The sequence below is a fragment of the Anas platyrhynchos genome, chromosome 19 (genome assembly GCF_047663525.1).
Source record: "Anas platyrhynchos isolate ZD024472 breed Pekin duck chromosome 19, IASCAAS_PekinDuck_T2T, whole genome shotgun sequence".
Taxonomy (NCBI): Eukaryota; Metazoa; Chordata; class Aves; order Anseriformes; family Anatidae; genus Anas; species Anas platyrhynchos.
Genome location: NC_092605.1, coordinates 3,233,961 through 3,258,440, shown reverse-complemented (window position 1 = coordinate 3,258,440; position 24,480 = coordinate 3,233,961). Strand labels below are relative to the sequence as shown.

Below are 24,480 nucleotides of genomic sequence, written 5' to 3'. Positions count from 1 at the left end.
TAACCCTTTGGGCCCTGCCCGTTAGCCAATTGCTCACCCATCGTATGATGTTTTTATTTAGCTGTATGCTGGACATTTTGTCCAGTAGGATCCTATGGGAAACCGTGTCAAAAGCCTTGCTGAAGTCCAAAAAAATCACATCAGCTGGTTTCCCTTGGTCTACCATACGGGTGATCTTATCATAAAAGGAAATCAGGTTAGTTAGGCAGGACCTACCCTTCACAAACCCATGCTGGCTGGGACCAATGACTGCTTTGTCCCCCAGGTGCGCCTCAATACGTTCGAGAACCATCTTTTCCATGATTTTACCAGGCACTGACGTGAGACTGAAGGAAGGAGGGAAGGCAGGGGTTGAATTTTCAAGAGAATATGGAATACTTGCAGGATAATTTCCACCCATTTGTCACGTGAAATGAGGACTGATGGAGAAAGTAGGAGCCCAGAGAAAAGGAGAGATGATATGAGTATTGAAAGATACCTTAAAGTATAGAGAATAGGGGGGAAAAGGTCTTTTTTTTCCACTGAACTCACTTTAATGGATTGAGACTGGATGAAAGATGAAAAAGGAGAAAGTCTTTTTTGTTTGTTTTCAAAAATGTTTAAAATATAGATTTAGAACTTCTGTCTTTATAATCTTGATTTGTTTCTATTCTTTTTTGTGAATAGCCCTGCAATGATATAAGTTTTGTTTGTAAAGATCATCGAACCATGAATATAGCTTTGCACTGAAAGTGTTGGGATCTAGTCATTTATTTACATTAAGATAAAACCAGCATGCTGCAGTGACAATGTTATGGTTAAGTGTTGGTCTGGCTAAAAATGACCTGAATTTAAGGTGTTGAAAGCAGATATTCTTTGCTTCTCGCTTAACCAGCAGGAAATTATAGCTTGATGTGGAGATAATTACACAAGGGCTGTGGTCTAGATGTTCACCAAAAGGGAATGTATGTAGGATGCAGTGGAAAGAAGGCAGAGAGGAAAGTAAGTTGTTGAACTTCCATGAATAAGACATTTAATGCATGCTAGGTTAATTAGAAGCAATAAACAAACTTATATGGAGACAGTATTCTTAAAGAAAGATGCTTGTAATTAAATTAAGCTTTTACCAATTTAACATTACTGTGTTTTGAGCTAAATCACTGATTTGATACTTTTTTCCTCATTAAAAAGAGATATTTTGTCCATGTTTTCTGAGAATGGTAATAAAATCTATCAGTATTGCTCTCTTGTACATTATAATGAAACAAAAGCGGATGTGTCCTCATGTGTACATGTGTCTTCCTAGAGTTTAAATGTACACAGTGGATGGATATAAATATGTCTAGATGTGGAGCTGAGAAGGCTGAAGGAGCTTATAGGCTGAAGGAGCCTATTTAGGCATGTCCTGCGGCTGGTGACCCTGCTTATTCTTTAAGCTCAGAGGTATTTACTAGTAATAGCAGGAGAGAGAATGTTCTTGACTTTCTAAATACGTTTTAGTTGCAAAGGTACTTAGGTGGGCCTAAAACTTGAAACTTACAGTAACTGCAGCTTCATGCAGTTCCAGGGTCAGTTTGGAGCTTCTTGTGTTGCAATAATCTTTCTGATCCCTGTTCTGTATTCCCACTTACTCTAATTTACTGTTCATCTTCTTTAGTCTCCCTGTTCATCCAAAACTGTCCAAGTCATACTGCTGTTGTTAAACTTCCTGCTGTTTTTGACCTGGTAGAAGTTAATTTTTTTTTTTTTCTTACATTTTAACAAGGACATCCACCAGAATGTATGCTGAGTTCTGTTTTCTCAAATGTGGTTCATAAGAAGAGGCAAAAAAAAAATAAATAAAAAAAAAAAATCCAAAAAGGCAGAAAAGACATAATTATTCCTTCTTGATTTTTACTTTTCCATAACTTTTTTGTATGACAGCTTGGTTCTGAAAATACTTTCATTTCCCTTTAAAAAATTATATATATTACAATATGATATATTGCAAACAGTAAGTATTATGACTTTGAATATTCTCTTGTTCATTTGAATTTTCTTCTTTATGCACTAACCTGAAGTCTATATTGAATGAAGTGTCTAATCTATTTTGAGAATTCAGTTGTAAACTGACTTTCACCCCCCTAGTTGTCATTCTGAACACAGATCTATTAGTTTAAAAACGCAACAATCTTGACTTGTTAACATGGTTCCTGACTGAATGTCCCATTCCCAAGAACATGTGCAAGTTGTCCATTGTCTTCCGTATGAGGAAATCGCATCCTGTCTGCTTTGATAACACTTCAGAATGTAGTGTAATAAAATCCAAACCTTATTTTATTGCTAGACTGGTGTGAGACATACAGTGTGTATCAGGATGAGACATGTTTTCATAAACTGACTTGGGATTTATAATTCCTGATACTAATTGGGCTGGTCATGGGGATATATATGGACATGTATATTTATTTATTTTTTGCAATAGTTTGTGAACTATGTCTTTAATTATTGCACATATGTGCTGGAGACATTGAGAAAGATCAAAGAGGTAGGTTAGCAATTCAAACAAGCATTTTAACCAGTAAAATGTCCAGATGGTTGCCAAGCAGCTGGGAATTAATCTTTTGCTGCATGATTAATCTCTACCTCAGTGTCTCATTTTTTTGTCTTTTTAAGTCGGATTTTTACACGTATAGATCCTGGTATTTATGGCAGAAAATGCATTGAGTACAAAAAGTAGGTACCATACACTGTCATTGCCACATGTTGCAACTGTGAAATAAAGGCAGAAGTGTGCTTTTAATGACTGCTTTAGGAGATCCTGAGGTGAGCACAAAATTCACTAGCTGGTGAAATATATAAACAAATATGAAATAACAGTGGGAAAGTTCTGTTGTTTGAGTGTATATAGAATGATTTCTTTTGCTAGGCATAGCACTAAGGAGAATTAAATTATACGAACTTTTCAAGTAGCATCTACTATCTTTGTTATACTTAAATTTTTACTAACTCCCTTTAAAATTGGTGTGATTTTGGCACATTCAGAAGACTCAGCAGGGTTCAGTTTTCAGTGCTGTCAATTGAAGATAGTTTGTTACATTTCTGAGCTCTCTTCTGTGTAATTGTATCTGATAATTTGTTACCATATATAAGCTTTGACAATTCCTAAACATAGTTTTAACTTTTTTAGCACTTATTGATGTCAGTCTATTACAAGTGGCAGACACATTTGTTATGTATGGAAGTGGGATGGTTACCACTCCAAATAGAGCTGTTAAATAATATGATGTGCTGTAGTACTAATACATACACGATGTTTATTAGCTATATAAAAAATCCTTTAGAGTAAAAATACTAATTCAAGTTATAACAGTTGGGATACAAAGCAGTATGCTTTTCTTCCCATTCCCACCACCCTCAACTTGGAAATCTATAAAAAAATGTTCTCTTTTAAAAGAGATTAATGACATTTACATATAAATACCAACAATTATCCATTCAATTATTTTTCTGTATACATCAAATGTTCAGTGTCATTAAAAAAAAAAAAAAAAAAAAAAACTCAGACATTTTTCTTGACAGGGTAAAGCTGGGCTGGTATGGTTTATTTTAGGACAAAGCCTTTCATTTTTAGTGGCCGTAAAAATGGAACGTTGTACTAATTTTTTTACATAGGTGAATATCTAGTTTCTCTTCAAACAGTACCCTGTAAAAATATTGTAAATGAAAGTAGTAGCTGTCATGTTTTTAAAGAGTACAAATACAAAGAAGGTTAGATATGTGGAGGGAAGTATACATGTTTGTAAGGTCAAATAATGTAGTCCAGATCATAAACATAGTCTCCTGTGGAAGGACCTCTGCATCTGGGCAGAATGCCATGTATTTAAAGGCTCTTTTTTACATTCTAACTTCTGGCTTGCATGTTTCACTTGTCTGCTGCTTTTCTTTCAGTCAGTCTGGGTTATTGAGACTGTAAGCTCTTTGCAACAGAGACTTTCCAAGACACTTTTTTTTTTTTTTTTTTGTTAGGCATTATGTTGGATGGAAATATTGATGGTATTTAATGCAGAAGTTTGTTTATTTATTATTTAAGAAGTGATTATGTATCTGCTGTTTTAAAATGAAGTTACACATCTATTTTGGGGGGGAAAGTAGGGAGATATCTATACTACCCTGGGAAGATGAGCACAGCAACGTCAGGAAAAAAAGCCCAACCTTAATGTGAATCCCATCTGGAAAACCTGCTTTTATTGTGTGTAATGTTCTACTAGGAAAAATATTATTTATGACTTCCTTTAATTTATACATTAGTGCCCTGGAAATCAAGAAAAGACAGGCTGCAAAAGTATCCTGTCTAGCCCTCACAGGATCATTTTGGGAAATGTCTGCACCCAAAACTGTGAAAAACAATGGGCCTTGACACTTAAAAGCTCCATTGCATATTATAAGAAAATGTATGTGTAAAAAGGACTCAAAATAGTCCTCTTTTATTGTATAGAATCCCATTTATCAAGGGAACCAAAGTGAAGCTCAGGGAAATGGAGCAGTCGCTGGTTTTGTACCTGGAGCACAGGAAGAGGGGCTCAATGATGGCTAGGCTTCATCTTCCTGCTGCTCAAAGTCAGACTCCCTGAAATCTAAACCTGGGGAGAAATGCAAACTTCTCACCAAAGTATTGTTTTCCTCAACAAAACATTCATCCTTATACCTTGCTAATTTATTTGTAAAGGTATTTACAGACAAGCTCATCTGTAGCCTTACATTGCCATAGCTTAAACATTCTCCTGGTTTTGGCCTTCCTGGGATTTTATGGTGAACAATTACCTACAACGTCATCCATGTCAGATCCGAGTTGTTTTTTTCTTGTAAGTCTGAGACTTCTTGGCTTGTTATCCTTCCTCTAATTAGTTTAATTGAACAATAATGGCTTGAGAGACTTGATGCTTCCAAAAAAGTTTTTCTGCTATTCCATCTTTTAGACTTTCTTTAAAGTCATGAAAATTTACTGTGCAATGTGCTCCTAGAATACTATCAGCACTTACAAGGAAAACAAATCTTTTCTGATGTGCTCGATATATACCTTAATATCATTTTTCATGTTTAACATGTAACAAGTGTGCTAGTTACAGACAACTGGTTGCAACAGAAACAGGAGGCACGACTTTTACAATTATTTTGAAAATGGAAGATTAGTTCCAATATGAGAATATATGTGTGTATATATATATATACACTGCAGAAATTTCTATTCAAAGTAATTGCTATAAATATAACCATTTCTTTCATTTTTTTCCTCTCAGGTAATTTTTTGACACTTTTCAGGTTATTCCGCCCCTTGAATTGCTCCAAATGTTAACATTTTTTTAATTTTATTTCAACTTTGAGGTGCATTAAAAATTAATCTTAATTTTTTTGAGGGTACAAAACAAGATAGAGAAATAACACAATGGGAAAAAAAAAAAAAACACCTTATTAATTAGAATCTGAGATGCATTATTTCAAATAGCTTTTGTATGAAGTTCTGATTTTACACATAATCTTGAGTGTTTTTCAGGTGTGGTGTCTGTTGCCATGGCCTGCCCATATAGATTAAAACACCATATGAATTATAGGTATTTGTGTATTTTTTTAACCCTGGGTATTAAAATCAAGTAAACATGATTCAGTAGAAAGTTCTAGCTGTGTTTCCAGTTTGTTTTTTTTTTTTAAAGAAATCTTTCTCTTCCGTGAACATATCAAAGCTTTGCATTGTGAACTGCTTTCTTTAAGCAGCTGCATTACACCAAGACAAATAAGTTCTGTCGTACGCTGTAAGATATGCAAGTCATTGTTCTGCGCTGTTAGCTCTTACTTTGAAGTTCTCATTTATTGTTTACATCCTCCTCCCCCTTTCCTCTCCTCCTCCCTCTCCCATATATTCATAGACTTGGAAGAAATCTGGCAAGCAAACAAGTGCTGTTTTGTCAAATATCCAAAACCCCTCTCTGGTGGATGTTAAAGCTTCGTGATGCCCCTCTGGCCTAAGGGTGATCCCGATAATGAGACAAGAGAGCAGTGGTTCAAAGCTCTCTCCAAACTACAGCCTCAAATTAATATACTTAGTTTACTTAGCGAATGACTTTTAAATCAGGTATTTCAATATTCCTACAAATTCTTGTAAATAGTGACCAGATGAATACTTTTCCTGACGACGGATGACAAGCTGGGATATCACCTTTATTTTTCCAAAGATTTATGACTGTTGCAGGTTAGTTTCTATCAGTTTTAGTTGGACAGTTATTTAAATTTTTAAGGCAACTAACCTGCGTTATGAACAAGTAAGACAGTGATATGATGAAAATCCATTTTCAGGTAACTGTTTGCTAGATTTAGTGTTTTTTGTTGTTTTTTGTTAATTAGGAAGAAAGTGTGACTAGGCACATAAAAGCAGTTCTGTTGATACCACCCTCCATGGCTTTAAATAACAGGGACAGCACAGATGTTTGACATCAGTAATGTTTACATGGCCTTAGGGTTTAATTGCCTCATACTCTTTGTAAGGAGAGTAAACAATGACAGAAATCCAAAGGAATGATGTTCAGGCAGCAGCAATGGCTGCATTTCATACATAGTTGGAAACGTCTCTGATACAGCTAGCTATCTACACAATATCTACACTTTTTTTTTTTTTTGACTATGGTAATATGTTGTAAACTTAATGTTCTCTGCTGCCTCTGAACTAGTAATAAAAGCTATTAAAACTGATGAGCATCAGAGCAATTAGTCGCTTCTACCAAAGTGAATGACAGATTTTCTAAGCTGTCTTTATCTGTTTTGTCTAACACTTGTGAAGGTGTTAGTTTGTTACTGCGGTCAGTCAGTTTGGTTCTCAATATATGTTTAATAAAGTAAAACACTGAAGTGCAAAGGGCAGTTTATAAAAGAGGAACATGTAAAAGTTATAAAGTGCTGTTCCACAGGAAATTGAGACCAACTTAGCAAATGAGGTTTGGCATTTGGGTAACTACAGATATGCAATTGATTCAATTAAGTATGCTTATAATTTTAAAGATACTCCTTTATTTACATTAGTATTTAATCGAAGAGTAAAACTTTGAAGTGGCAGGGGAGAAGTTTCACCCAATTGTGAAGTGAGCCCATTTGCTTCAAGCCCAGTTGTAATGAGATCCCTTTTTAAAATGTGTTTGCATCATGTGATTTGTTTTTTTAATTTACATATGCGATGAATTTGTGGAAGGCCAACTTCCAAAGGGTTGGCCAAAAAGTTTGCTTTCTGGCTCTTCTGGAAATTTTCCATAGAAGAAATTACAGATGTAGGGTTTTAAAACCAATATATCTGTATCTTTACAGTAAATACTCACACTGACGTTTCCAGAGATTACAATGAAAAATGTTGAAGGTGTGTGTCTTGGAAGTATTGTACTTGGAAGTGTTGTTCCTGGAGATTATTTTATTTTCATTTTATTTTATTTATCGGATACTCATTACAAAAACAGGTTTCAACTTAAGCTGAAAGCTTGATGTGCACACAAGTCACTGATTTTTCAAAGATTTTTAAAATCAGTCTCCCTAATATTTATGTAATTTGGTCAGTTCAGGACATAACATATGAGTTGTGGATGACACAGGACTGAAAAATGTTTGGAGTACTGAAACTTCAGAATTTCATTGTAAGTTTATAGGAGTGCTTTTGAAGGTTTTTTTTTTTGGTTTTTTTTGAGCTCTGAACTGATGAGTTGCTGGTCTTTTGTATTTATTTATTTTTATTTTTTTTTATTAAAGAACAAGTAGTTCATTTTGTTACTGCATTCTTGCCTTTGTTAAGCGTTGACTTCTGTATCTTGGACACGTTTTTCCAATTCATTTTGTTTGATTGTCAGTAGCTCTCCTGAGACAAAGCTGTCAATCCTTTTTTGGAAAGTAGTCCCAAAATCTGTGCGCTTTTAAGGGGGAGGTTCATCCTCCCGTAATTAGTGCAAGGACTAGAAAATGAAGTAAAATTGATAAGAACTAATGCAAGTGAAAGAAAGTTGTTAAGTGGAAGATTAATGACTAGAAACAGGAGCCAACTTCAAGTATTGCCGTTAACCTGTGGAAAGACAGCCAAGTTGCTGAGAGCAGTCACCATCACTTTAAAATATACGTCCATATTTAATACAAGATGACTTTTATTTTGTCTCATTTTTATGCTCCTTCAACATATAAAAGAATAAAGGCATGGGTCAGAGCTCAACTGATGCAAAATGCCGACGATTAATTTACGTCAGCGGAGATGTTTTCACTTCGTTAATGAGTTTTAAATGTAATGTGTGTGTGTACTTAATAGGTGTATGAGTGTGATAGCCATATGTCAGTAATTTGTAATCTTTTAATGTAATTCAGCTAGATTGGAGGTTCTGTCATGTTTAGTTTCCAGTATTTGTGTTTTTACAAGTCCTTCATATTTATTTATGGTATGTTCACAAACTGTCTGTCTGGAAGTGGATTGCTGTGCTCTTTTTTTTTTTTTAAATCAATGCTTGTTTATCACCTGGTAGTGAGATTTTCTTCTATATTGTCACTGTGTTGAAGGGATATATGCATATATTTTTCATATATACATATGCATATATTTTATGAATAGAACATGCATTTTTACTGTGATGCTTATTTTTTGATGATAAGATGTCTGAAAGCTAAGCACGCTTTGCCTTTTCTTTGGATTAATTGTCAATCCAACTTTTATTTTTTGATAATTTGCATAAGACTGTGTGCCTCTTCAGTCTTGACAGATAAAAAGCCTCTTTACGTGGTGTAGTAAGCAGGCACATACTCTGGCTATCAGTGTGTGTGGAGTCTGGAAATGGACAGTGTGTGCTGCTCTTCTGTGCTCAGCAGTCGAGGCCTGCAGTATTTATTGCACTGCATTTTGCATTTTTTAGTTGAATGATGACTTGAAGTTTTGTAGCTCGTTTTTTAAAGCATTTCTGCAAGTCAGAGTGAACAGATGCATACAACAAAGTAATCATATGATAGCTATTCATCATCTGTGGTGTATTTCTTGCTTCTATGTGTTAGGTAAAGACTCTTGCTGGAAAATCTGCTTTGGGTAAGTCAAAGGATTAAAAATAAGGGCACAATGAATAATGCTTGTTGGTTCCTTCAGAGTTTGTGAGCTGGGAAGATTGGAAGTGAGGTTCTTAGCTGAGCTAACCAAAGCTGAGCATGGGAGATCTGCGTGGTGACCTGAGCCTGGTGCCCCTTAGCTGGCCAGGTGGGCCTCAGCATCATGGGCTCTTGGAACATCCTGAAAGCTTTTTTTTTTTTTTTTTTTTTTTTTTCTGTTGGCATTATAATGGTTAAATAAAACTTTTGGAGAGATGTTGGTACTCATGCTCCAATGGTTGTGGTTTGTCCTCTGTAAAGTGAGGGAGGTTGCTGGGATCTGTCATTCTGGGGAAGCTTTTCTGGCTGCTCCGCTGCCTAGATAGGAGAAACAATTAAAGGTAGAAGTAGAATAGCATGTAGCTGAGTAGAGGTGTTGCTTTTTTTTTTTTTTCTTTTTTAAGAACTCTGAGAAGCACAAAACCTCTATCATATTTGCAGAGTCCTGAAGACAAGCTTTAAAGGCATAGTGCAAGTATGCAATAGATTAAAAATACTTTTAAAATGCAAACTAAGACCATGAGTAATAAATGGCAACATGCTGTTGTTGGGGGTGTTAAGTACACTACAATGAACAAACAAGCGGAAGCAAGAAATGTATTTTAGCAACCAAATTCAACAGTAATCTTAATCCCTTTATAAGAAACCTTTAAAAGGAAATGTGTTTATAATGTGAAATCTCTGAATAATAGAAAACAAAAATATACATGCATCTGTGCTAAAGGACATTCTTTGTGTAAATGTAACACCTGCCTAAAGAATAAAAGCTTGCTTACCGTGCTTGTTATAGTAACAAAAATATGAAAAGTTTAATTCTTAAGTGTTTATTTAAATAAAAGACGATAGCTCTTTTCTGGGCAGTAGCAGTTGTTTTTATTGCCAACTAAAACATCTTACAAATTCATTTTCTAAATAAATATTTTAGATTGAGAACTTTTATAGCAGCTTTATCAGATAAATATGAAAAGACCGAGAAACTGAATATTGATTTTTTAATTTTTTTTTCATAGCTGTTATTTGTTAGTGACTTCCCATTGCCTTTTCAAAGACATACATGAGTAATATAAAGGTTATGCAAAGTACATCAGTGAAGTTTGTTCCTTAACTTAATTGTTTATTGGTTCTGTTTTGTTTTTAAAGCTGGATGTGAAAATGAAAATATTGGAAGGTAAATTTCATGAAGAAAAACTTAAATTACAGCAGAAGCATGATACTGATGTTCAAAAGGTAAGAACTATTTTTTTCCAGAGACAATATATAGGACAAAATAATAGAGAATCTGACTATAATAAATTCTTCACAATTGTACTTATTCAGAATTGCAATTAATGTTCCTTTAAAGTAAGATTGTAGATAACAGATTGCGTAAGCTGATAAGAATGCAGAATATTCTATGATAGCAGGAATTGAGGAAAAGAAAAATGCTTGCAGAAGCAGTTGAAAATACCAGGTGACTTTTGTGACTTCTGTTTGTTTGTTTTAACAAGACAACCCATTTTTAACTATTTCTACCAGTCTAGCAGTTTCTATCAATTTATATGCTGATGAAATCATAAAATTCTGATTTTTCTTTTAAAGAGAAGACACTTATATTTTAGGAAATTGTACACAAAAATATTGAGAAGAATTGTATTGTTATGGACAATGCAAAAAATAGCAGTAGGAACATATGATAAACATGCATATTGTCCTACTAATACAACAACAGTCTCTGGTTTGACACCATCTTAAAGCATAGGCTGGTCTATAAACAGGTTTTTTATGCTATTGCATTGTTAAAGCTGTGCGTTGCTTTTAACCCTTCACAGCAATAAAATGACACCAGACACACTTCTTTTGGGCTAAGTTGGGTTTGCCTTTATTGTGTTGCATAACACCACTTTGGGGAAGATTACAATAAGACTGTCAAAGACCTTTCTGTTACATTTAATGCTATGTTTTGAATGTGTGGGGTCAAATCCTGTGAGGTACTAAGTACCTTCTGAAGCACTGTGATTCCAGGAGTGTAACAGGAGCTCAGTGCTCAGGATCGGGATCGCTATGACTTATCCTAGCGTATGCTTAGCATTACTGAGTATCTCAGTTTTGTTTCTTAAGACTGAGTCACAGACTTGGAGGAAGTCAGTTGACACAACACTATGACACATCAAAGCCTCCTGAAAGGATGTTAATATTTGGTCAGGTGCATTTTTGGCTCATCTGTTCTCAAAGTCTGCAAGCATAACCAGTTAGCAAAGATGGGAGGCTAAAGGAAACGGCTTTGTGGAATAAGAAATAGTTTAAATGCTTTCTCATCCCTTGAGTTGTCATCCTTTTCTAAGTGATCTTAGAATTCCAGCTTCTGAAGTCGTTTAATAGTGTTGGATGTTTTAGAAAAGGCTAAATACCGTCATATCAATCTTTAAAGACAAAAAAAAAAACATTTAATGCAAATGGAGTAATATTGTTTTAAGATAAAAGCATCTGATGAGAGATTTGGGGCACTGCTATAAGATCTGAGTTGATTGTTTATTTTAAACTTGAAATTTAAATTAATATAGTATCTCAAAGTACGCAAATACTCAAACCATTTTTTCCAAAATCAATGTGTACAGAAATGTAAATGTAGTTACACCTCAAGGACTTGGTCTATTACGAATAATAGTACCAGTGAAGTCAAAGAAAGTGTAATGAAGCTCACTAATGATTTAAATTCTCATCAGGTTTAAGAAATATTGAGGTGCTTTTAAGTATACCTAGGCAGTATAAATATGAAAAGGGAAATAAATCCTTTCTATTTGCAGTTGTAGAACTGTGAAACTTCCAGACTCTTCTAGGGCACTAGCTTAAATTTTCTGTCTTGTAAATGCAACATTGAATTTGCCCAAGTTTAAAAGAAAACAAAAAGACCCCCCCAAAAACATGAAAAGCCTTTTTAATATACCCTAGTGCCTGCTTTCATCTAAATCAATCCTTTGTTTATGACTTGGCAGTCTTAGCTATGAAAATTATTTATATTTCATTTCTTAGCCTGCAAGATCTAAGGATATCTTGAAGGCAGCTCCGTTGACAGTTATCAGTGTGCACTGGTTGTAGCTTTGTGTTTTTGGAAGTTTGTTAAAGTATTGTGAATCTTTGCTACAGATTTTGGACAGAAAGAATGATGAAATAGAGGTATTGAAGTCCCTCTACAAAACCAAACAAAATGAAGCTGAGGAGACAATTAGGAAACTGGAGAAAAAAGGTGATTTTTATCTTCACAGTTGTTGGTTGTTGTGTTGGGTTTTTTGTTTGTTTTTTTTTCTACGTGGTGATATCTTACTGCAACCTTGTGGTCACAAGCCTGCGTGTTCCTTCTAGGTGCAAGCATACTTTTCCTCCTCGTTTGCAGTTCTTTCCTGTATTTTTCCTTTAGATTTTAGAGGCTTGCCTGGTTGTCTTTGCTGGTTGTATAGTTGCCAAAGCAAATTTTCCAAGAGGCAGTGTGTGCTTATGGTTAATGCCTACACGCTTTCATGAGCGTCACCAAAAATTTTTTTTTGATATTGAAATATTTTGGCCACTTATTCAAAACTTCTGGGATCTCTGGTTCAAGGTTCATTTATTTATACATTCAGTACATTTTAATCAAACCACAATGTATTATTTATTTAGTACTATTGTGGCAAGAGGTTTCAAACATGAGCAGTAGTCTTGAGTATGTCATACGTATAAAACTTGGCCCATTTGAGTGTGGCTTGTCAGCAGTTTTTGAGTATTAATTTCTTCTAGAATTCCTTGGAGTGTATTTATACTCTAGATGGAACCACCATGTAAAATAATGCAAAAGCCTGGTGGCCTAGGTACAGAAAGAAAGTTCCATGTATATTGTTTCCTGCTCCTTGCTAAGTTAAAGTGTTCTGCATGGAATCCAGTGCTTCTGTTGGGGGAGGTTTTGGGGAATTAACTTTTTTGTATATCTTGGTCATTCAACCTGCATGAAAATATTTTCTGGATGCATATGAAATCAGCTTAAAAATCCCAATTTTCTTGAGGTTTCAGGGAATTTTATTGATGTTTGTTTACCACTAGGGTAAGGAAAACCTCAGTATGCAATATTTTCTAAATATAATAGAGAACACCTTGTACTATTTTAGTGACATAGAATTTAAGTGCTAAGTTATAAAGCACATGCATTAAGTGTTTTTTTTAACAGCAGAAAAACATCAGAAAGCCAGGTCAATTGGAAAACTGTTCTAATCTGATTGCATCTGTTGCCAACAGTGAAAAGTCCCAAAGGTATCTCTTGAATGGTTGTTTATTTTCCCTTTTTTTGACAGTTCAGACCCTTGTTCGTGAGTCACAAGTCATCAGAGAAGCAAAGGAAAAGCAGATTGTGGAGTTAAAGAAGATGTGTGAGCAAAGCGCTGATTCTTTGAACAATGAGTGGGAGAAAAGGGTAATGAATATAATGCTTTGTTTGAAAGACTCCTACAGTGTATCTGGGATAATAATTTTGTTGTTTCAAAAACATAAATATAATAGAAAGGATGTTACTTTTAGGGAGATTTTCTTGTGTTGATTTTATTTGTATCTAGAGTAATCTTGCAAGGTTGTTGCTGACTCTCTTGCACACCCATAGTCACTTGCCCCCACCCAGCTGGTCACTGTAGAAGCTGTTCCTGGGCTTCATCTGGTCCTCCTGGCAAGTCGCTGGAGGTAATAGGGAAGTGTTTATTTCTGGTTGACCTGACATGGAATTTTAATCTTGGTAAACCTCCTGCTACCTGCTGTCACGGTGATTCCTTTGAACTATTACTTTCTCTTTGGGTCATGAATTCTTCAAGGTATTTTTATTTATTGTTAGACTTCAGGCAGCAGCAAAGCATAGAGAAGCATGTTTACTGCAGAACAGCTTCACCTTTGCCCAAATTATTGTCAGTATTTGCCTTGCTTACCCCTCTCAGGAGAGGGAGGGTCACAAAAGGGGCAGAATGCTTTCCTTCATAGATGAAGTATGCTGCTTAGGTTTAATTTTCTTTCTTCCCAGCCCTGCATCTGGAAGTGATGTTGGTTTTAATTCTTCTCTTTTAAGAGAGAAATCATAAATCCTGTCCTTTGTGCTTAAGACCTAGAAGCTTGAGTGTTCAGCATTTTTTGTTTGTTTTAGAGAAGCGTGATTTTCGGCCTGAGATCACACTTTTTGGTAGTTACATAGCAAGTAATTGTGTTTATCATCTGTAATTGTCATCAATGATGATAGAATACAAACAAGAAGACAAAATGCTAATGTTAATTATAATCTAATGAAACTATAAAAGTTAAACTGGAGCAGCATTTATCTTAAAGAAGATGGTAGTGTGAAGTACAATGGTAATGGTTTAAAAAAAACCACAATGAAACAACTGCTTTATAGAGTCACAGACTTTTTTAGTTAGACAATTATATGGTTGTGTTATAGAAGATAGAGGTGTAACCCGCACTTGTCAGGTGTTCTGTTGGTATACTGTGATAATAGAATATATAAATGCTAGTTTTATGTGCCAGTTACTATTCGATAATATTTTTGTGGTGCAGCTTCACAATGCTGTAGCTGAAATGGAAAAGGAGAAGTTTAATATTCAGAAGAAGCACACAGAAGATATGCAGGAACTACTGGAGGACACCAATGCTCGTCTTAGCAAAATGGAGGAAGATTACCTGGAGCAAATAAAGTCAACAGTAAGTTTTTTGTTAGTATGTGACAATAGGAAGCGTGTCTTTTTAAGCAATTGAATTTTGTGTATCTGTGCAGAAGTGTACGTGAATACTGTTGGGCTAAGAAATGCAATGATCTTGTCTTGGGAAAGGACAGTGACTGGGCAGCTAGTTCAATGAAAGATTTTTGCCACTGGAAATGAACATTGAAGTGCAGCCCTTCAATGAGTTTTACACAGATAAGTATTTATATTGAAGGACTGCTTCTAGCATTTCTTGCTGTTTTTGAGTCAAATTAGAAAAATTTCCATCTTTGTAGATTTGTAAACTATAAAAAAAAGATTTATGTAGCATCTACAGATACATGCAATTTCTTACAAATCTCCTCTTCAAGTGACTATGTCCATGCTCAGCATGCTTCAGAGGCTCTTTCAGGCTAGCTTTAGCCTGTTTATATTGATTTAATAGTAATTAATGACTGGAGGGGCACTAGGTCTGTTTCTGATTGACATCTTCCAGTTTAGCTGTATCCAAAAGGAATCCAGTTCTTTTGCTTTGAGACTTCTGCAGTGTGAACTAAAGCACTGTAGATGGCAAGTGCAGGAGTTTTACCTCCAAAGCTTGCTTTTGGTCTAGTGAGGAAAAACCTGGTGTTGATACGTGGATTTAGCTAAGGCCTCTGTCCCTGTACTTCATTCTGTTTCTTCTGAGCTTCATCTCACTGAAACAGGGTTGGTTGAAGCTCCTGTTTATTTTTGCAAAAGTGTAATTTTCTTTCAATTGGAAATTTGTAAGCTGTCTATAAAACTCTGAGAGCACTGTAATAGTCTAGAGATGCTATTTAATCATGTGCCTCAATCTTTTTGATCTTTGTTTAGCTTTAAAAAATACATTGTAATCATAATCGGTGTCATAGATAAATGTCTCTTGGTGGTGATAAGATAGGTGGGGAGATTTAATCACCAACCTCAACTTTATTCTCTAAGGAAGTGTAATCTTATACCAGACCTTTTAAGTGGGTCTTGTGCAGGCATACAAGGTTTGTAATTATGTAAATTATACAACAATTTGTAGTAAGGCATCATCAGCCTAAACCATATTGTTCAATTACTTTGTGAATACTTTTCTGCCCTTGGTCTTTTCCTTCTGACATGGAGCATAGATTTGAAATCTTTCCAAGGAATATCTATTTTTGAAAGTGCAAATTTTGAATTCTATTTATCTCTCTCAGATAACTTTTCTAGTGTTTCTCTAACTTATGCTTACCTGAAGTCCTAGCATTACTTTTATTCCCAATTTTTGGCATGTGTTCAAGTGATGTTCTCGTATGCAAAAACTCACTTGTGACAACCATCAGTTTGACAAATAGAAACAAATTCTTCCCCAATTGCAGAATTATGCAGAAAAATCAAATGAAAGTGTTTGTGTTGCAAAAAAGGAGAAAATCTGAGGAACTGAGTATGACAGATATGAAATAATTCAGTATGTAAAGAGTGTAAAAAGCAAGAAATTAACAAGTATCCTTAAGAAAGCATCCTTTTTTTATCAGTATGATGTATGAAGAAAATTGAATGAGTGAAAGGACAATGTCAAATAAAGTTATTCCTTTATTAATGAATGTTGAAGTTAAAAATTAACATTCAGATCATGTCATAGGTAACAGTAAATACAAAGAAAAATGGACACAGTCTGTCAGCAAGATTGAATTTAAGAACCATCAAAACTAGACAGATCTTGCTGAGCAGCTTCTGATTTAATAATTAAACAAGGTTCAGTTCAAGGCAGGGCTTAAGATGAAAGACTAGACTGTCACTGGAAATTAGTTTTCTTTTTTTTCTTTCTCTTTCTTTCTTGGTTGTGTTGTGTTTTTTTCCTGTATTTCAGAGTTTTCTTGTTCAGAGTTTCATATTGTCAAGAATGCCATTGCTGTTAGCAAGTGAAATTGGCTGAACAATTTAATGCTATAGAACTCATAAGTAGGATTTTGGGCATTGAACTATTCCTGAGGGCTGGGATCACAGGGAGGAACTGTGATATTTGGCAAAATGATACGTACATGACTGTTTAGAAACAAAACAACAACAACAACAAAACATGCTATGCAGCTGACTTTGATGGAAAATTTTGCTCTGTTATGTTCGTAAAATAGCTTAAGTGACTGGCCAAAGTTCGGGTAACCATTCCAACTGTATGAGGTTCTTGCTTTACAGGCTCATTTAAAATTATATGGCAGTTGGGGCATTCACTTGACAGGGCAGATGTTTGAGGTTTTTCTTTTACTTGACAGACGGTGAGAATACTTTTCCACTTCCCTCATGTTCAGACCTTTGTTAATATAAAAATAACAATGATATGTACATCCTGGAAGGACAGCTGTGTCTTATTTTTTGACTCTAACCTCCTGAGGAATACTTCAGTCATTTCCGTGCATATTAACATAAATTTAGGGAAGAGTGGGAAACAGTAGTCTCGTGCTACCTGCCTCTCCTATTTCTGCTCATTTTCAAGATTGTTTATATTAGGAGTAAAATAGTTTTTTGGCGGGTGGGAATATTTGTAATATATTGGAAGAAAATCACTGTAATTAAACATATAATATGGAGAAGTGGGTTAGGGAAATGTGTTTCAGCAGAGCCTTGAGGAATGTGGTCTCAGTCCTGATATGTATTTGCTATATTCCTGCACATGCTTTCCTTCCCGGTGTGTCTTCCCTTTTCCAGTAATAAAATGGAGATGATGTACATACCTTATGAGATTGGTGAATTTTTTTAGTTAATATTTGTTAGTTGATTTGAAAGACAACTAAACAGAATTTTCACTGTTAATGTAGCATTCGTATTATAATCATTCTCTTGTATTGTGTCCATACCATATATTGCTGTATCTTATGGTTTACATCCTTGGATGTGGTTTTCCCAAAGTGTACACTTAAAACGGTTGTTTAAAATCTATAATTTAACAACCTAACTGCATTGCTCTGCATTTTAGTTTAGAAATTTGATATGCTTACAGATAAAAATATGTATGATGATGGTAAAAGTACTTGATAGAATATTTTGGCATGAGAAACCTACAGATTTAACTGGATGCTGTGCAGCCTACTATGTTTCCTATATAGCTTACTGTCATGATTGACAGCTTTGCCATTGTAACTCTTGTGTTTCTGGACCACCAAAGAACCTTGCTGCTCTAGACTACTGGATAACAACAGGGGTATACACTAATTTATTGTGGTGTTTTTTAACAATGATTTATTTCTTTAGAACCAGACGGTCAAAAGTCTCGAGGCTCGTGTGCAGCAGTTGACTGTTGAGGCTGAAAACAGTAATTTGCAGCGTCAAAGATTATCTCAAGAAAAGACTGAAGCAGAACAACGTTACCAGGTGGTATGCTCTGAACTTCAGGAAGTGAAAGCAAGGTAATTAAATAGAGGTTACTGTTTTTAACATTGCTTTTGGAAATTCCATGTTCTTCAAACATTAATTGTTTTCACTCAAGAACTCAGTAAATGGTAATTTGCTCTAGAGAATTTTCATAAAAATGTATTAATTGATGCAAAACTCATTTTGGAACTGACTCAAATGACCATTATAAGTAAATTATCTTTCCATTATTTGTAAGTATTTAATTCTGTTACAACGAACACGTGATACGGTCAGATTTGTAAACTCTGTAAAATAGAAGGTGAGCAGGTAAAATGCCAAAATATGAAAGCAATTTCCATATTTTGTTTGCTTACTACTTACAGGCACAGCTCACTTCAGAAAGACAAGGACCGTATTGTACAGGAATATGAGGAGAACATTCAGCAACTACAAAGTAAATATGATGTTGATATAAATTTTATAAAACAGGAGCATGCTCTCTCAGCAGCTAAGGTATGCTTCCATCTATAACAGGAATTAAAATGTTTATTTTAGAAGTGGTCTCCTCAATATAAATGTAATGCATATGAATAAATCCCAGAAAATGTTCAGTTGCATAAGTTATTCATGTGCATAAGTTTAAAAATAAAAATGCGAAAAAACTAACATAATTTTTCATTCCCAAATTTGACTGAAAAAAGTATCTGAAGCTAACTAGTAATTTTGGTGGGTGGGTGTCTATGTGCATATACAGGTGGTACTTTTATAGGGGCTGATGTAAAGTATTTGGAGTTACAAACTCATTTTTTTCCTAGGTTAATAATTTTCCAATTTTTAGTCACCTTTGAGAAGTGAATATAAAAAGGCAAAACGTGCATCTTACAGAGCTAATAACACAAAGATGCTTTCTGTTAAAACTTTACAGGCATCTGATATGATTGAAGAGTTGCAGCATGGTGTGTGTATATTAAAACAACAGTTACAAGATTCAGAACATCAAAGACAGCAACAGCTGAGGGTGAGCCCTGAACTTTTCACTCAGGAATGACCAGTTCTTTGTACTTCTCTCAGAGATCTGAAATTTTAGATAGCCATAGTAAAATACACTTAAATACATGAGGATGCATATTGTATATTATTCCTAGAAATATATAGGGTGTGTCACCTTATGCTTTAAGGTTGATTAAAAAGTAGTAGTAGACTGGATCATTTTATGGGTAAGAGCAGAATTTTTACAGGAACTTTTTGACTATTTGTCTTAATTCATATGTTTTAATATGAATTTAACAGTGTAAACCTGTATTAAAGAGAAACATCAAAATTACAAATACTTTTTTCTAATCAGCATACATTTTTAAGATTCAATTTTTTTTCTGCTTTTTAACAATTTAGTTCAATTTTCATTATCTCAGGATAATGAGTTCCACGTCTGTATAACATATCAAGCCTGTTCATGTTTTGGCATCTACTTTTCCTCTGATGTCTTTCATTTCAGAGTTGATGTAGTACAGAATAGCATTTTAATAGCTCAGGAAAGCAAGTTGTTTTTTCTCTTCCAAAGCTCGAACCATGACTTTAGAGGTGGTTTTGTGGGGTATTTTTTGCTGTTGGTTGGATTTTTTTTTTGTCAAAGATTTTTCTCTGAGTAAAACCTAAGAGTGTTGCTCACATCTTGGATTTATGAACAAGGAACGAAGTCCTGTAACTTTACATCTTTTTAGATGCCCTTTATAAGCTAATGAAGCACTAAATAAAGTGGTGTGTTTTCCATAATTGAAAATAACAGCTAAATGTCAATTTGAAAGTATTTAGTGATGATGTTATAAAGTACAAATATGGATGTGACTGATAATGACTGCTTTAAAATAAAAGACGTGATTTGTCTATTCAGAAATACCCCTTCATTTGCAGGATCAAGACTATAAACTTCAACAGGACAAACTTCACTTGGAGCGTGTATATGAAAAGCAGGTAATATTTTCAGGAAAATATACTGTCTTATGCACATTTTTAAGACTGCTGTATGCAACAGGTAAAGGTTTAAACTCCAAAGTCATCCCCCAACATATTTTTATTATTTTTTTTTTGTAGAACAAGGACATGCAAAAAATTAAAACCCAGTCTGAAAAATAATCTTATCTCAAATGGGGATAAAAGTGTAAAATATTTCACACAAGTATAGCACCAGTGTTTTGAATTGGGAATGCATTCTCTTTAACTCCCTCTGAGAGGAATTCACTCCAGCTAAGAGGGTGCAGTGCTTTCTGTGCTCCGTATTTCAGTGCACTGTATTTCTTTCATTATTTTGAGGCCGCCTTAGCTATTGTTTAAACGAAGAACTGGTAGTGACAGATTCTGGAGATGGGTGGCTTGTTTGTTGTTTCTCAGTGTGAGAAGCAGGAAGCCTTAACCAAAATTAGCAGGTGGCAGTTTCAAAATGAACTTTTTCAATCAATCTCTACAGAATTTGTGGAGGTCTTTTATATAGGGTAGTGCAGTCCAAGCATTGCACGAGTTAGAAAAATAATTAGACAAATTTGAGGAAGATTTAAGTGCAGCCATTTAATTGCTGATATATCACCTCAAGTTATGCAGGCTGGGAGAGCATTACCAAAGTACTGCTGTATGCCTGTCCTATTTGTAAGGTCTTCTTTTGTTGGTATCTGATGCTAACTGCTGTTAGAGGAAAAAACAATGAACTAAGTTGAACTTTGCCTGACCTGTTGTCAGTCTTCACATGTTCTTCTGTACTTTTTTCCCAATGTATCTTTATTCTGTATGGCTACGTGGTTTGAATGTGGTTTCTATATATTGTCAATATGCATTGTTTTTACATGAGAAACTTAAATTAGAAAGTGTAGTTCTCAAAAACACTTCATCCTAAGCACTTTGCAAATGCTATCTACTCTTTCAGACTTTAAACATCAATAGGTTTCAAGTTAAACTTCATTTTTAGTGACGTTATGTATTCAACTCATGCAGTGTTTAGTAAGAGAGTGTGTTAGACGACTGTTTACTGGAAAGGATGTGTTATTCAAACATCATTTCAAAATGTGGCAAATATGTAACATAAAATAATGAATTGTGATCATAGCGACCTGTCGCTTAATAATAGCATTTGCTACATGAACTGTAGTGAGATTTTTGGTTTGAATTAGTGCCTCCTGCTGACTTGAATTAAATTCTTTTTTGTTCCAAGATATGTTTTGCTGTAATCCTAGCCTTCGTTTGTCTTTTTAGACCAAGTCATGGTTTTTGTGAATGTTGGCCTCAAGAAAGGCCTAGGATTGAAATAATATTTCTGATAGAAATAAAATTATGTTAGCATGACTTGGATAACTTCTGGCTGCTGAAGTACAGTGGATGTTGGTTTATTGCAATAAATCACTTCCTTCCAGATCAGATCCATACAGATCAGATGTGGCTGATGATGTTCAAAGGTACCAAGTCCAAATGCCCCTGAATGGCTTGCATCTGCACTGTTAAGCTTGGTGCAAGATAAAGTCAACATATATGTTCATGTTTCTTATATCAGCCATTTGGTAGTAGCAGTACATCTAGTTGAAATCATTTTCTTACAGCGTTGACAAGTTGCAAACTTTAATTTCTCTGATATTTCAAGATGTCATTTCAAGCTCAGGTTAAAAATAGGTGTTGCCATTCTTGCAGAACCACATTATTTGATTTATATTATAGATAAGATAAAGCTTACTGTAGTTGGGATACTGTGCATCAGTAAACAAGAAACTCTCTTTTTAATAAATAATTTTATAGCAGTTTGCATACTCAGAAATTCTGATGCAACATTATGCTTTGGAAATTAAAAAAAAAAAATCAAGAAAGGATGAGGGGAAGAAATACACATGAACAGTCTGTTGATACAAATCCATAAAATTATATAGATTGGCCCATAAAATACTAAAACCAAGCTTGCCTTCAAGTAGGGGAATCATGAAGTCCCTGATGCAATCTGTTCACTTAAGTACCTACACATTATCTAATAATCTTTATTGGTCTACAGTGGCTATTGCCTGCTAGGATATTTAAACATCAAACAAATAATAGGTAGTAACCCTAAATGTCACTGTTTGATTAAATGTGCTTATCTGCTGAATCAGGAACCAGTTAGGCTAAATGGTTTTACAAGCAAAGGAAACACCTGCTTTTTATAAATAATCTACTGCTTGTTTTGCAAACATTCAGCTCAGCATAAGAAGGGTGACAGATTATTACTGAGAACTATCCTTGAGCCAGCTGTTACATATATATATAACTTTGTCAGGATTGGTAAAACATTCTTTATTCTCTGATGCACAGCCTGCCAATACCTACGTTTTTTGAAACAGGCTAACACTTCAGGTTTCCACATAGTAAACACATACATAGAGTTGTTTACAGTAGCAAAATGAGATTTGCTTTTTCATCAGAGGTCTGAACCTTGTGCTTTATCTGGTTATAGTTTTTGTACAAATGTTCAGGATCACACAAAATAACTCTCATACCTCTCTGTTAATACTAGTCACTTTATGTTATTTTAGAAATATATTGACAGTTATCTATATCAGTGCAAAAGAAATATGTAAAATAAAGTTTAAAATTTAAAATAACATTTTATCAGGCTTTGCTTTACCTAAAATATGATATTTTTTCCTTCAAATGGTAGATTCATGGTATCCGGAATGATCTTGATAAAGAAAGGGGGGATGCTCAAAAAAAAATTCACAAGCTGCAAGAGACTTTGAAGTAAGTGAATATGGAATAATTGTTGAAACACTTGTAAATTTTTAGTCACATTTATTAGATAGACTTAATAGGCAAAGAATCCAAACCAAAGATTGTTTTGGTCTATTTTGGAAGGAATACATTTGAAAATGTGTTTATTGCATTAGGCTCTAATGTAGTGGTCTGTTTTTGTTGTATTCTGTGCAATCTCCTGTTCAGTACTTAAGGTACGTATTTATGATTTAGGAGAAGCCACGAGAGAGGCAAGTCTGTTACGAAAAACTTCAATATTGATTTTAATCTTGGAAATTATATTTGAACTTGGTTTAGTAATGTAATTTATAGATATTTGAATCACAACTTTAATATGTATTTTCTATTCTTTGATACCTCACATTTTGGTGTAAGTTGTTGTTTTACAAATGTAGCCAGGGTTCAGAGAGATGGTCTACTGCAAACAGAAGACACTTTTCAGGACTGAACTTGTACTGAACAGCTTTTTTGCTGACCATTGTACATCACAGAACTAATCAGGATAGAAAAAGTTTGATATTTTCTGAGCAGAGGTGTGGTCTACATACAGCAGATGCACACATGACAAGATTCTCTTGTTATTCCTTGTTCTTCCTTTTTTGATTAAGTAAAATATTTCCATATGCTTATCCAGTTTGAATTAAAAGTTATGGAAATTATTTCTAAGAAAAACAGGTTATTCTGAGACATAACAGAATTTGTGTATGAAAACTACATAGTTAAATATTATATCTCTATGTAAGCTGATAGAGGCATTGTGAAGATACTTTTATTCAATACAGGTCACTGGGCTGCAGTTTGTTTTCCTTTATTTCTATAATCTCATAAGTACTTATCAACAAAGGCTATTTTAAGTCCCTACAGACATTAATAAAAACTTCAGCACTTAATCTTCAAATTCTTCACGCTATTTGTCTTTTTATAAGTTGAGAGATTTTATTGTTTATTAACTAAACATGTCTTTAATATTGAAACATCAGACTCATTGATAACGTAGTTGCATTAATTATCTTCCATGGCTTACAAATAACGTGTCATTTTGAAGTACGTGTATGTTTAATATAATAAGTCTGAATTTTCAGGCCACTGACTGCTCAGAACTTATTCCCTGTGTGGGTGCTCCTGTTGCAGAGTAAACATGGTAGTGCTTCCCTTCAGGCAAGTAAAGTAAGTGGGTTAGTGGGTTGGAGATTTTGAAGCTAATTTTTAGTTAACAGCACTGTGTTGAGAAGCTCTGTAGATACCTGAGGAGGTCGTAATGTATTTCAGATATTCCTTAACTGTAATTAGCTTAGGTTTAATGTTTGGGTTACAGTAAGGATGTGAAAGACTGAAGTTTCAAGAACCCAGTTTTCTGGTGATATTTCAGGGCTCACAAAGTTCAGAGCATGTTGGCAGAGGCCAGTCCTAACCTTTTGCTTTTATTAACGAGTTCTTGGCCTGAACCTGAGGATGGGTCAGCCTTTGGGTAAGCATTTTAACTGTGGAGATAGTTTACTCTTCAGTAGCGAATCTGTATTACTGTCATTTTGGTTGTCTTCCAGAAGTGATTTAGGGTTAATTTTAAGGTTACTAATGGAATTAGTAATGCTATTAAGTAATT

General features: G+C 34.6%; 1 protein-coding gene across 8 annotated transcripts in view; it reads left to right on the top strand.

Moving 5' to 3' along the window:
• Nucleotides 1-24,480, top strand: part of CEP112 (centrosomal protein 112) — a 163,013-nt gene that overhangs the window by 21,233 nt on the left and 117,300 nt on the right. For all 8 annotated transcript variants that reach the window (XR_011804176.1, XM_072025834.1, XM_072025831.1 and 5 more), the window contains 9 exons: nt 10,243-10,329; nt 12,226-12,325; nt 13,401-13,519; nt 14,638-14,781; nt 18,021-18,175; nt 18,506-18,635; nt 19,048-19,140; nt 20,034-20,093; nt 22,786-22,865. Coding sequence is in view for 7 of the 8 variants with exons in the window: in XM_072025834.1 (XP_071881935.1) it covers nt 10,243-10,329; nt 12,226-12,325; nt 13,401-13,519; nt 14,638-14,781; nt 18,021-18,175; nt 18,506-18,635; nt 19,048-19,140; nt 20,034-20,093; nt 22,786-22,865 (968 nt within the window). In the remaining variant the exon portion in view is untranslated. The remainder of the gene's footprint in view (nt 1-10,242; nt 10,330-12,225; nt 12,326-13,400; nt 13,520-14,637; nt 14,782-18,020; nt 18,176-18,505; nt 18,636-19,047; nt 19,141-20,033; nt 20,094-22,785; nt 22,866-24,480) is intronic.